General features: G+C 43.5%; 1 protein-coding gene across 9 annotated transcripts in view; it reads right to left on the reverse strand.

The window, feature by feature from the left end:
- Luc7l3 (LUC7-like 3 (S. cerevisiae)) overlaps positions 1–9,371 on the reverse strand; it is a 31,257-nt gene extending 21,886 nt beyond the window's left edge. For 6 of the 9 annotated variants that reach the window (NR_155069.1, NR_155068.1, NM_001361573.1 and 3 more), the window contains exon 1: positions 8,732–9,005. Coding sequence is in view for 4 of the 9 variants with exons in the window: in NM_001361573.1 (NP_001348502.1) it covers positions 8,732–8,830 (99 nt within the window). In the remaining 5 variants the exon portion in view is untranslated. Of the gene's footprint in view, positions 1–8,731 lie in introns of all 9 variants that reach the window. The other 3 variants (XR_001780043.2, XR_001780044.2, XR_388511.4) reach the window with 1 other exon arrangement.
- Positions 9,372–12,362: the final 2,991 nt, after the last annotated feature.

Raw genomic sequence — 12,362 nt, forward strand, 5'->3', positions numbered from 1 at the left:
ATCCACCTGTCTCTGGCTACCCAGCACTGGGGTAATAGGCAATGTGGTGCCTAGCTGCATAATTGGTATCTTTCTTTAGGATATAATTGTGGCAACTACTCGAAATATAAGATATTAGCTACTGGCATTTAATATCAGTCATTGAAAAACATAAACACTTAATCACAAATTAAAATCTGTGCAAGTCCTCTCAAGGCCTACTAATTAATCCACTTGGCCTTCTCCTCGCCTATTCTTTTCTTTATTCAACAATTCTTGACTCCATGTCCACCATGGACCGAGCAACGCAATAACAAAAAGCAGGGATGGGAGGAAGTAACAATTCTCACAATGTGATTACGATCTAGCTTCCTAACCCTTAGGAAAGCAGTTTCAACTGTTATAGAAACACAGGGCACTTACTTACTAAGTGTACACTGCACCACTACCACTGAGTTATGCTCTCCTTAAGTTCCATTTTATAAGCAAATCATATAGGAAATAAATGCTCTCAACACTGTAGACACTACTGAGATTAACTCCTGTTGGCAATGGTCAATCTGATATTTGAGTATGTGGATGCTAATAAAATCTGCACTGTGGCCAGAAACTGCATGCATGTATGTAAATCCCAGCTACTTGGCTTCGGTAGATTTTGAATCTGAGGTATGAACAACAACATAGTGAGCTTCTATCTCAACCCTCTCCCACAACAAAACATTCCACAACACAAACACCCTTAACGGCCAACCCTGATTGCTTCATATATTAAGACTTTAGTAGTGGCACACACCTTTAATCCTAGCTCTTGGGAGGCAGAGGCAGGTGGATTTCTGAGTTCGAGGCCAGCCTGGTCTACTGAGTGAGTTCCAGGACATCCAGGGCTACCCAGAGAAGCCCTGTCTCAAAACAAAACAAAACAAAACATAACAAAAAGACTTCAACTGCTGTACATGTATCAATTTAAAATCCAGAATCGCCAGAAATTTTTAGTCGGTTTTTTTTTTTTCTATCATAAAACTTTAGCTATATCCAGCCTAGAACCAAATAAGTTTTAACAGTCTCATCCAGCAACCCTAGAATTTGAGTTCTTCCTGCCTTGGCCTTTTGAGTACTGGGATCTGAGGGTTGTGCCACCAAGCCTAGTTAATTTTTTTTTTTAGATACAGGAATTTATATAAGGAAAAAAGAGGGGGGAAAAAAGGCAGAAGAAATGTCTCAAAGACAGTTTTGGAAAGGGTGTGTAAGAGTCAGTTTTCAAGCTATGGTTTTGCTCCAGCTATACCATGATCATACTTTCAAGTAACCAGTCTGTGTCTCTCACTGTGTCATAGACTCCTTTGCTGGTCACGGCTCACACGTTTCTTACTGTTCACATAGTTTGAATGATAAAATTTCAATCACTCTTCCACAGCAGCCAGGCAGTGAACACATCCACTGCTTAAAAACCTTCAACTGTTTACCAATGTAATGAAGTTAACTCTTGCTTATCTCACTCCCCACCAAAGATATCTAAACAAGGGCTTCAGTTGTAAAAAAAATTTCCCAACTGCACTCATTTCTTCAGCCTGCCATTTTTAGCCCTTCCTCAGGCTAATTCTTACCAATCCATTAGGTTCCAGGACTTAAAGGCCACTTTATGCTCCAGGCTCTTTGCACCTTCTGGTTTTTGTCATTGTAGTATTCTTATTGTGTCACTGAAGTACACTTAACAATTCCTATTTGTCACCCACTACACTGATAGTTCTCTAGGGCTGGGTGTTGCACACACACAATTCTGCTATTTGTGTTAAGTGAAATGTATTTCTGTCTGTAGAAAGGAACATAGGAATTCCACTAACCTGAGCTCCATCTATCTCTCTTAGTGAAAACCAAATCTAAGGTCAAAGCTGTGTGTATGTTGCCAAAATATATCCACACATACTACTTTTCTTAAGTCAACTGCTGAGGCTTGAAATGAAATGACCCCCTTAGCTCATGTTTGTGAATACTTGTCTCCAAGTGTAGGGAGATAGACTGAAAACTTTAGAAGGCTGAGGCTCATAGGAAGTATATCTCTGAAGGCAGGCTATGAGGCTTAACAGCCTGGGGTCATTTCCTGTTCTTTATCTTCTTCTGGCTGGCCAGTAAAGAAAAAGCTGCTGACCAGCCTCATGCTCCTTCTACTATGGAAAACAAGACTGTGTCCCTTCTGCAACTGTAAGCCAATCTAAACCCTTTCCTTAATTGCTTTTGTTATGGTATTTTATCACAAGACAGAAATCAAACCAATAGAACAGAAATGTAGTATTTTCTTTCAGTATGTATTTATTATATTATGCCTATATTTGCAGTTTGGTGATACAGGACATCTTCAAAACTTATAAAACTGCCTCAAAATATGGTAAGTTCCTGAAACCACTCAGACACACTAATGGATGTATCTCCCACCCCAAGCAATAAAAACTGACAGACCTTTCAGACCAGAGATGAGTTGCAAATAATACTCTCAGACAAGACAAGCAACAAAGATGACTCTGACCAGCCAAGCAGCCTAAACAAAGTAAAAACCAGCCCAGCTGCCTGAGTCACTCTCCAATCTGTTGAGCTGCCTGCACGCATTTAATATTGAGTAGCAGATATCATGGACTACACTGAGTTTGTTTGGTTTTTTTGGGGGGAGAGAGGGGGGACATGACTATGCTATAGCACACATCTGGAGGTCAGAGAGCAACTTGTCTCTTTCCCAAATGAAGAAATGGCTCAGAGTAAGAATACTTACTTCCTGCTCCTGTGAAAGACCCAAATTTGGTTTCCAGAACCCATGTCAGATAGCGGCCCTTAATTCCAGCTCCCTCCCAAGAATTCAATGCCCTCCTCTGCCCTCCCAGAGCACCTTTACAGAGTGTAGCAATCGTTTTTAAAAACTTGTTTTGATATGGACAGTATCAATGACGTTCGTTACTATATTTGCTAACATCTCAAAAATTTTAGAAATGTACATTTAGTTCAAGTCTCTTCATAAATTATTAACCTTTAATAAACAGGATATCCTTGAATTAAGGTATGTCAGAAAAACAACTGCAGTCAGTAGGATGTGGGAGTGTACTCCTATATGCAAGAGGATTACTCAAGGCCAGCCTGGAAAACTAAGACCCTGATCCCAGCAAATAAACCAATTGCATTTGTCTCATTGCAGACATTCTAAAATTCAGTTACATTATCCGTGATTAAATTAATTTTGGAAGCAGTTCTGAATGTAAAACTTCAATGTGAACCACAAAATTCCTATTATACAAAAAATATTAAAAGCTCCAAATTAAATTAGCCTTTGTATTTCCCTACCACCTTCTGTAATGGCTTCTCTATTAATTGTTGAAACCTTCCAAGTTGAATCCTAACTGAAAGGTACCCAGGCAGTGGTTACTTAGGACTAACACCAACCAAACCTGGGAAAAACTGCTTAGTACAAAAACAACAGTGACTGCAAACAAATGCAAAGCACAAATATGAGCCAAAGGAGTGTGTTAATGAAGCACGGGAAGAACTGATGTCAAGAAAACTACTCTCAGTCAGACCATACAGTAAAGAGCCTATATATTAACACCAGTATACTATTCAAGACTCAACAAGAGTGAATTTGTGGGGTTGTTTGCCATCCCCCACAAAAGCAAATATGGGCCTTCAAGATGGCTCAGAATGTAAAGGCGTTTGCAGCTAAGCCTGAAGACCCAAATTCAATCTATGAAGCCACATAGAAAGAGAGAAGAACCAAGTCTCAAACAGGTTGTTCTCTAGAGGGTGCACCACCATCCACCCACCCACACACTCTCTCTCAATACACAAATGTAAAATAACAACAGTAGCCTAGAAAAGTCTTGACATGCTTGTAAAGCCAGCACCAGGGAGCTGGAAGATCAAGAACGAAAGGGCTCAAAGTTGCTCTGTAACATAGGACCCCCATCTCTAAAACACAAGTTTTATAAAGTAACACTTTTCAAAGTACAGACAAAATTGATTTTAACAACGTAGTTTACTAGTATTTGAAGGTAGAAGCAAGAGGATCAGGCATTCAAGGTCACCTGGAGCTATATATCAATCAATAAGCAAAGACAACCCCTGCACAAACAAAACACAACAGGAGAGCTCTAGCTAGCTCTTGCTACCACACCTGATGACCAAATCCCTGGAACCCACAAGACAGAGAATGAACTTTCCCAGGTTGTCATCTGCCTGCCCCACCCCCAACAACAATAAATGTAAACAAATTTTTTTAAAACTTACTGTGCTGGCTGGAGGAGTACAAAAATATGCATTTAAAATAAATTACCCACCAGGCAGTGGTGGTGCACACCTTTAATCCTAGCACCCGGGAGGCAGAGGCAGTTGGCTTTCTGGGAGGCCAGCCTGGTCTACAGAATGAACACAGAGAAACCCTGTCTCAAAAAAAACTAACTAACTAACTAACTAACTAAAATTACCCAGGTCAGTCAAATAAAGTTATCTTACAAGTAGGCTGAAGAGATAGCTTAGTAATTAAGAGTACTTGCTGTTCGGGTCCCAGCACTTACATGGTAGCTCACAACCATCCACGCTCAATTCCAGTGGGGTCCTAATCCCTCTTCTGGTGTCTACGTGGTGAATAAGCATATGAAGACACTCATAAATCACATAAGAAAAATTCATGTATGTGTATAAATACACAAATATATTTTAGAAAACCTATTAAGCGACTATTAACACTAAGGAAGGTTCCCTTTCACTTCCCCTCTGTGGCTCGGCAGTTAACACTTCCAGAGGTCCAGGTTTCAATTCCCAGCATCCACGTGACAAACCCTAACTGTCTCTAATCCCAGTTCTAAGGAATCTGAGGCTCACACATTCATGCAAAGCATATACATCAAAAACCAACCAACCAACAAACAAAAGCCAAGCTCTGGCTAGCCTGCACCTTGCTATATAAAAAAAAACAGCAGACTGGCTAGGAACTCAAGAGTGCTAAAAAAAAAGGCTTAAAAGGAATACCACCATGCAAGCTTCCATTTTGAGTGCTAAATAGCTACAGATCTTACAATAGTTGGAATTTAATCTCCTTTTTGCTTTGTTTTGTTTGAGGCTGGGGTAGTTTAGACTAGTCTGGAACTCTGTGCTAAAATTACAGGCTTAATTTCCAGTGGTCTTTTTGGATATTTTCTCATCCTTATCAAAAAAGTCAAAACAAAATAGCCTGCCCAGTTATCAGTTATATCGATTTTCTCGAGCTAACTGAAGACTGGCAGATAAAAAAAAATTTGAATGCAGGCCAGAGAGATGGCTCTGTATGGGGTAAAGGCACCTGCTGCCAAGTCTGAGGATTCCTGTCCAACAAACACCCCCATCTCTCCAAATCCACCAAATAAATTTTAGGAAGAAAAATTTCTGCCGGGCAGTGGTGGCGTACATTCCAGCACTTGGGAGGCAGAGGCAGGCAGATTTCTGAGTTCGAGGCCAGCCAGGGCCACACAGAAAAACCCTGTCTTGAAAAACCATTTAAGGGGCTGGTGAGAAGGCTCAGCGGGTAAGAACATTGACTGCTCTTCCAGAGGTCTTGAGTTCAAATCCCAGCAACCACATGGTGGCTTATAACCATTCATAGTGACATATGACGCCCTCTTCTGGTGTCTAAAGACAGCTACAATATACTTACATGTAATAAATACTTAAAAAAAAGAAAAACCATTTAAAAATAAATAAATAAGTAAGTAGCAGCGCCCCCTCCCTCCAATCCAACTGGAATGAAAATGCAAACCTATAATGCAGTGTTAGACGGAAACACTAAGATGAACCTTTATATTCAGATGCTGGACTTGCCTATCTCTTGAGAGTTTGATTAGCAACCAAAAAGGACAGCATCTAACTAACCTGAAATAAGATCAAGGGGTTCCTCCCATGCTTACTAAACCCTACAGTACCTGCACTATTTACAAAGAAAGGCCACATGTTTTGTCCCTGGTCATGACCACCAGCACTGCCCTCTTAACCCTTCAGACTTGCAACTCGTCATTACAGGCATGACAATTTATTCAATCATATCAATAAAAAGCATTAGAACTGAAAGAAAATTCAAGCTTCAAATGTACTTTCACCATTGAGAAATCATAAACGTAGCCACATACATTATTATGTACCATTCTTCACAAGGTGTGTTCAAAACTAAGATGTTAGGAATGAAATTACATTTCTCCTTAATCCAAAACATAAATGTCCTATTTGTGTATCAGGGGAAATTATTTTTTTTCCTGACCTTTGTTCTTTATTTTTGAGACAGTCTCAAGATATAGCTCTTTTGCTGGCCTGAGATTCACCAGGATCCACCTGCCTCTGCCTCCTCGGTACTGGGATAGGTAGGTAATAGGTGTGTACCAACAAGCCCAGCTAATTTTTCTTGTCTTTTAACGCCTTTAATCCCAGCACTCGGGAGGCAGAGGCAGGCGGATTTCTGAGTTCGAGGCCAGCCTGGTCTACAAAGTGAGTTCCAGGACAGCCAGGGCTACACAGAGAAACCCTGTTTAAATAGTTTAAATAGACTAATCCCTTTGAGTTTGAGGCCAGCCCTGACCTAGAGCAAGTTCTAGGACATTAGAGAGAACCTGACTGGAAAAACTAATCAATGCTGACTAGGCAGGGGTGGTCCAAACCTTTAGTTCTAGCTCTTGGAGACAGAGGCAGGAGGATCTCGTTGAATTCAAGGCCAACATGGTTTTCAGAGTTAAGTTCCAGGACAGCCAGGGGAAACAGTGAAACTGTCTTGAAAAAACAAAAACAAACAAACAAACAAACACACAAGAAACAAAACAAACAAAATGCTTAGATTGAAGAGTTAAGTGGGGTGAGAAGAGAAAGTTCACTGAGACAGAAGCAAAAAAAAAACCAGCAGAAGGTCAAGACATAAGTAGGCAACAGAAGGACAATGAACGTCAGGAGATTCACATGCTGCAATGAATCAATGTAACTAATAACACCATAAACTCTACCCTAAGAACATACTTGAAGTCAGGCACCACTTCCATACAACTTTAGCCATACACTTCTTTTGGTTTTGGGGGGTTTTTTTGGGGGTGGGGTTGTTGTTGTTTTTGGAGATAAGAGTTTCTCTGTGGAGCCCTAACTGTGAGTGTGAAGTAGACCAGGCTAGCCTGGAATTTACAGGAATCCCGCCTGCATCTGCCTCAAGTGTTAGGACTGAAGGCTCCTGCTATTAGCTCTGAACACTTTTTTTTAAACATACAGAAATTAGGTACCCCACTTTACTTTTTTTCTATATGTCAAAAGAGAAATTGTTACTTCACTCAAACCATGTGTTTAAAAACAACGCATACTGAGCTGGTGAGATGGCTCTGTGGGGAAGAGGTCTGACTGCTCTTCTGGTGGTCCTGAGTTCAAATCCCAGCAACCACATGGTGGTTCACAACCATCTGTAATGAGATCTGATGCCCTTTTCTGGTGTGTCTAAAGACAGCTACAGTGTGCTTACATATAATAAATAAATAGATTTAAAAAAATACATAATTTACTTTCCTAAAAAGCCTGTTAGCCAATCGTGGCAACGATGTAATCCCAGCACTCTGGAAGCGGAGTGAGGATTTCAAGTTCGAGAACCACCTGCTTACAGAGTAAAACACTGCCTCAAAAACAGAAACAAAACAAAGCTTTTGTTGAGCCATTTTCTCATATTTTATCAAGTGATTTAAAACTGCTGTTTGATTATAACTGCAAGGTAAAATCAAGTGTACCCACTCTCCAGTTCAGATCTAAGACAGTGTGCTCCACGTACAAAACTAGATAAAAAGTACTTGAAATACAGTACAGTATATGCACGAAGAACAGTGCAACCTCAACAGTGCTACAAAAATTAGATTTAGCTTTCCCGATCACCAAGAGACCGAGAGAGAGAGAGAGAGAGAGAGAGAGAGAGAGAGAGAGAGAGAGGCTTTAGCCTCACCTGCGACCCAGGAGTTATAGTTAACCTTTCTAAGAGAGTAAAAGGACCGAATGAGTTTATGTGAAAACAAAAACCTTCACAACTGCCTAGCTGAGGGTCTACTACGGCCATCAAGCACGCGTCAAACGGCCATCAAACCGCATTAGCAAAAAACTGTTCATGATAAAACTGTACCTCGTTCCGTCTTTCAACTGTCTACCTTCTCACAGAAGTGTCCAAATGGCAGCACTCCTAAGCAATGCACTGCTACGATGTCCTTCCCCACGAATACTGGTCGGGAGTCAGGCTATCTATCTATATGACTCCCGACTCTCTCACACACACACACACACACACACACACACACACACTCACACACTCTAGATAGATAGATAGATAGATAGATAGACAGACAGACAGACAGACAGACTGCACCCAAATAACGGAAGCCTGCTTTCTTATTCATACGGTAAAACCCCGGAGCTCTGGTGGAATCAAGCGAGCCCTTCCTTCTTCCTTTTCCCGCGTTTCTCGGCCTCACCAAGGTGCTTCTTCTTCTGCCCAGCCAAGCGCCATCCCGGACTTCCTCCACACAACAACAAACGCCGCTATCCCCCGGATTGGCGCGGAATCCTCCCTCCGTCCTGGGCCGCACGCCCGCCTCCCTCCGCCGTCAGGTGCTTCAGTCGGCGCGGCCAGGTCCCCCCAAATCGCGCCGCACCCCGCTCGGGCCAGCCTCGGCCCGCCCTCGGGTCCCTTCAGCTCCCCCTCCCCCAGTCCCCGGGGCACAGGCCCGAGGCCCACGGGACTTACGCTCTCGTGGTCCCAGCGCACGTTGCTGCGCTTCTCATCCGGGGCGAGGTTTCGGTCCCGGCCCATTAACTCATCCAGCAACTGCGCGGCAGAAATCATGGTGCTTCCTCCGGGCGGCTGCTCACGCCAGCCCTAGCACCCACCCGATAAAAAACCCCACCAGCCGCCCGGCCGCCGAACCAAGCCCCCTCGGCCCACTCTCAAGCTCGAAAAGCCTCTTCCAGAGAGGAGCCGAGAAGACAAAATGGCCGCCGCCCGGGCACCTTCCCAGCATGCCGTGCGCCCGTGGAGACACGCCTAGGCCCGGGCTGCGAGGGCGGGCAGCGCGGCTTCTCCGGCGAGGGGGCGGGACCTCCGGCCCGGGCCCGGGGCAAAGCCCCGCCAGGCACTGACTCCGCCCCCGCCGTGCCTTCCACCCAACGGAGCGGTGGACGCTCTAACGGCTGCCGGTGTCGGCCTCTTTTTTACTTGGAGAAAGAGCAATCTAGCTCTGGGTCCTTTGCCACTGCCCTGAAACGGAGAAAATGTCCCTTTGTCCACGTGGTGTGCGGGGGACCATCTTCCAGGGAGGGAAACAAGAAGAGCGAGCTGCGATCGTGCTCAGACTCCATTTTCCTGTCGCTGTAGTTTCTTCCTCCTCTACCTGTCCTTATTTATGTCTGCACCCTCCACCCTTCCCACACCCACCCAGTTCGATGCTGGGGATTGAACCGGGAACCTTAACGCTTAACGCTCTACCAGCGAGTTAAATCCTCAACTCTTCTACCCGGTTTTGTCCGGACTTCCTCGATTTTTAGGGAGGAAAATCAAGGAATAGACTATATGCGGTGGAGGAATTATGTTGTAATACCTCCAATCCAGGAATTTATCTTCCTTCACTTTGTATCAAATGTGTTACTGTGTGTTCAGGGAATCATAGAGGAGACCAGAGGTTACCCTCTGGAGTCCATTACTCAGGAACTATCCACCTTTGTTTGGTTTTTGGTTTTGTTTTTCGGGATAGGGTTTCTCTGTAACTTTAGCTGTTCTGGAACTCACCAGGCTGGCCTCGAACTCACAGAGATTCCCGTGTCTCAGCCTTATGAGTGCTAGGACGTGCCACCATTGCTCCTCAATCTAAACTTTCAAAAGATTAGGAAAACTTAGCTGGGCTTGCTGTCACCGTATACCTTTTATCTAGGAAGGCACTGGGAAGGCAGAGTCAGGTGGATTTTATGAATTAAAGAGGTTCACCTGCTTCTGCCTCTTAAGTGCTAACACTTGGGAGGCAAAGGCAGGTGAATATCTAAGTTTGAGGCCAGCCTGGTCTACAAAACAAGTTTCTGTATAAAGCCATGGCTGTTATACAGAGAAACCCTTTTTCAAAAAGAATGTCTCACTGGGACGTGAGCTCTCTGTCAGCCTGAAAGCCCTACGAATCCTTTTATTTCTGCTTCCTTAGTACTGCAGCTATAAACCACTGTTTTACATGTATGTGCTGGAGGTTAAACTCTGTTCTTCATGCTGAGTGGTGAACTCCCTGGAATTTCTTTAAAAGTATTAATTCGGCCTTGCAAACTTTTAATCCCTAGCAATCCAGAGGCAAGTTGATCGAGGCCAGCCAGGGCTACATAGTGAGACATTGTCTCAAAAACAAGATTCATATTCAGCTAGGAATAGCAGACCGGGCCTATAATCCCCTTGTTTGGGAGGCTTGGCCAGAAGGATTATTGTTCCAGACCAGCATGGGTTGCTGTGTGAGTTCCTGTCTAAAACAATTTTTAAAAAAAATAAAACCCAGGGGCTAGTGAGATGACTAAGCTGAGAGACATCTGTGGACAAGCTGGATGAATGTGACAAGAGTTTCATCCCCCGGACTCACAGAGAAAGGAGAGAACCAACTCCCGAAAACTGTCCTCTGACCTCCACGGGCTGATCCACACACACAGACACTGGCACATAAAATAGAATGTAATTTTTAAAAAATTAAGGGCTGGAGAGATGCCACAGCAGTTGTTGGCATTGGCTGCTCTTGCAGAGGACCCAGGTTCAATTCCTAACACCCACATGGCAACTCACAGCTGCCTAACTCCAGGGTCAGACACCCCCTGCCCCCAGACAGACAGACAAGCAGGCAAAACACCAATGCACATAAAGTAAATTATATTTAAAAAGTTAAAATTAAAAATTGGAGGCCCAAAGTTGGTGGCTCATATAATCCTCAGGAGGTAGAGGCAGTCAAATGTCCAGGATAGCTGGGTTACACAGAGAAACCTCAACAAAACTTCTGTTATATGCCCACATCAGTGTTAGTGTGCAGATTAAATTAATTGATATACTCTGCACATTGATAGAGGAGACCCAACAGGTTCTTAATTCCTTTATTAGCAAGAGGGAAAGAACCTTTTTATTGTCAGAGTGGAGGAGTCAGCTCCCTGTGGCACTGACTGAGGAGTGTGGCAAAGCTCCAACCAGGTAAGGTGGAAAATGGAGGCCTCGAACTCAAGACCGACAGTCTTCCCACCCCAGCCTCCCAGTGTGTTAGCATATATCCCTCAAACAGAAATCTGAAGAGTTTACAGTTAAGAAACGCAAAAAAGTTTCCAAAACATGAAATAGATAACAATGAAGAAAACTGTTAGTCTGCTAGAAGAGGAACTTTTAAAAGTATTCTTTGAGTCTCATGAAGTTGAACTAGAATGGGTTGGTTGGGGGCTGGAGAGATGGCTCAGTGGTTAAGAGCACTGTCTGCTCTTCCAGAGATCCTGAGTTCAATTCCCAGCAACCACATGGTGGCTCAGAACCATCTGTAATGAGATCTGATGCCCTTTTCTGATGTGTCTGAAGACAGCTACAGTGTACTCACATACATGAAATAATAAATCTTTAAAAAAAAAAAAAAAGAATGGGTTGGTTGGAAAATTAGTTGGAAGCAAATCCAAAAGGCTAAAATACAACACTTGGGAAGCCGAGGCAGGAGGATTGTCCTTGGCTACACAGTTAAAGGCCAGCCTTGACAGAATGAGAAAAATCAAAGCCACCTCCTCAACTCTCCCATAACTTTCCAAGGTCACAAAGGATCTTAAGGTTATCCGTTCTGTGGCTCTTGAGCCTGTGTGTCACTCATCACTATCCCTGCCCACTCCATTGCTCTTCCTCCCACCCACTCTCAGTTACTCATCCTCAAGCTCTTTTGAAACTTTCTCTCCTTTCCCTCATTAGAACTCTTGAGAGTTTTTCAGTGTTCTATCTGGCCATCTTCTCTGGGTACTCACGAACTCCCTTGGGATTATCTCTTCCGTTTGCAAAATTTCAGCTAGCCCCTTCGGCTGCTGAGTGCTAGATTCCAACCTCCACCTCAGATCTCCTTTCTGAATTTAGTACTCATGCCTACCCTCTTTACTGGGACACTCTACTTATGTGAAAGTCAAAACCAAACAGAAACATAGTACAAAGCCAAAATAGAAAAACAGCTTCTGGGCTGGAGAGATGGCTCAGTGGCTAAGAACACCCGACTGCTCTTCCAAAGGTCCGGAGTTCAAATCCCAGCAACCACATGGTGGTTCGCAATCATCTGTAACAAGATCTGACTCCCTCTTCTGGAGTGTCTGAGGACAGCTACAGTGTACTTACATATAATAAATAAATAAAT

The sequence above is a fragment of the Mus musculus genome, chromosome 11 (assembly GCF_000001635.26).
Source record: "Mus musculus strain C57BL/6J chromosome 11, GRCm38.p6 C57BL/6J".
Classification (NCBI taxonomy): Eukaryota; Metazoa; Chordata; class Mammalia; order Rodentia; family Muridae; genus Mus; species Mus musculus.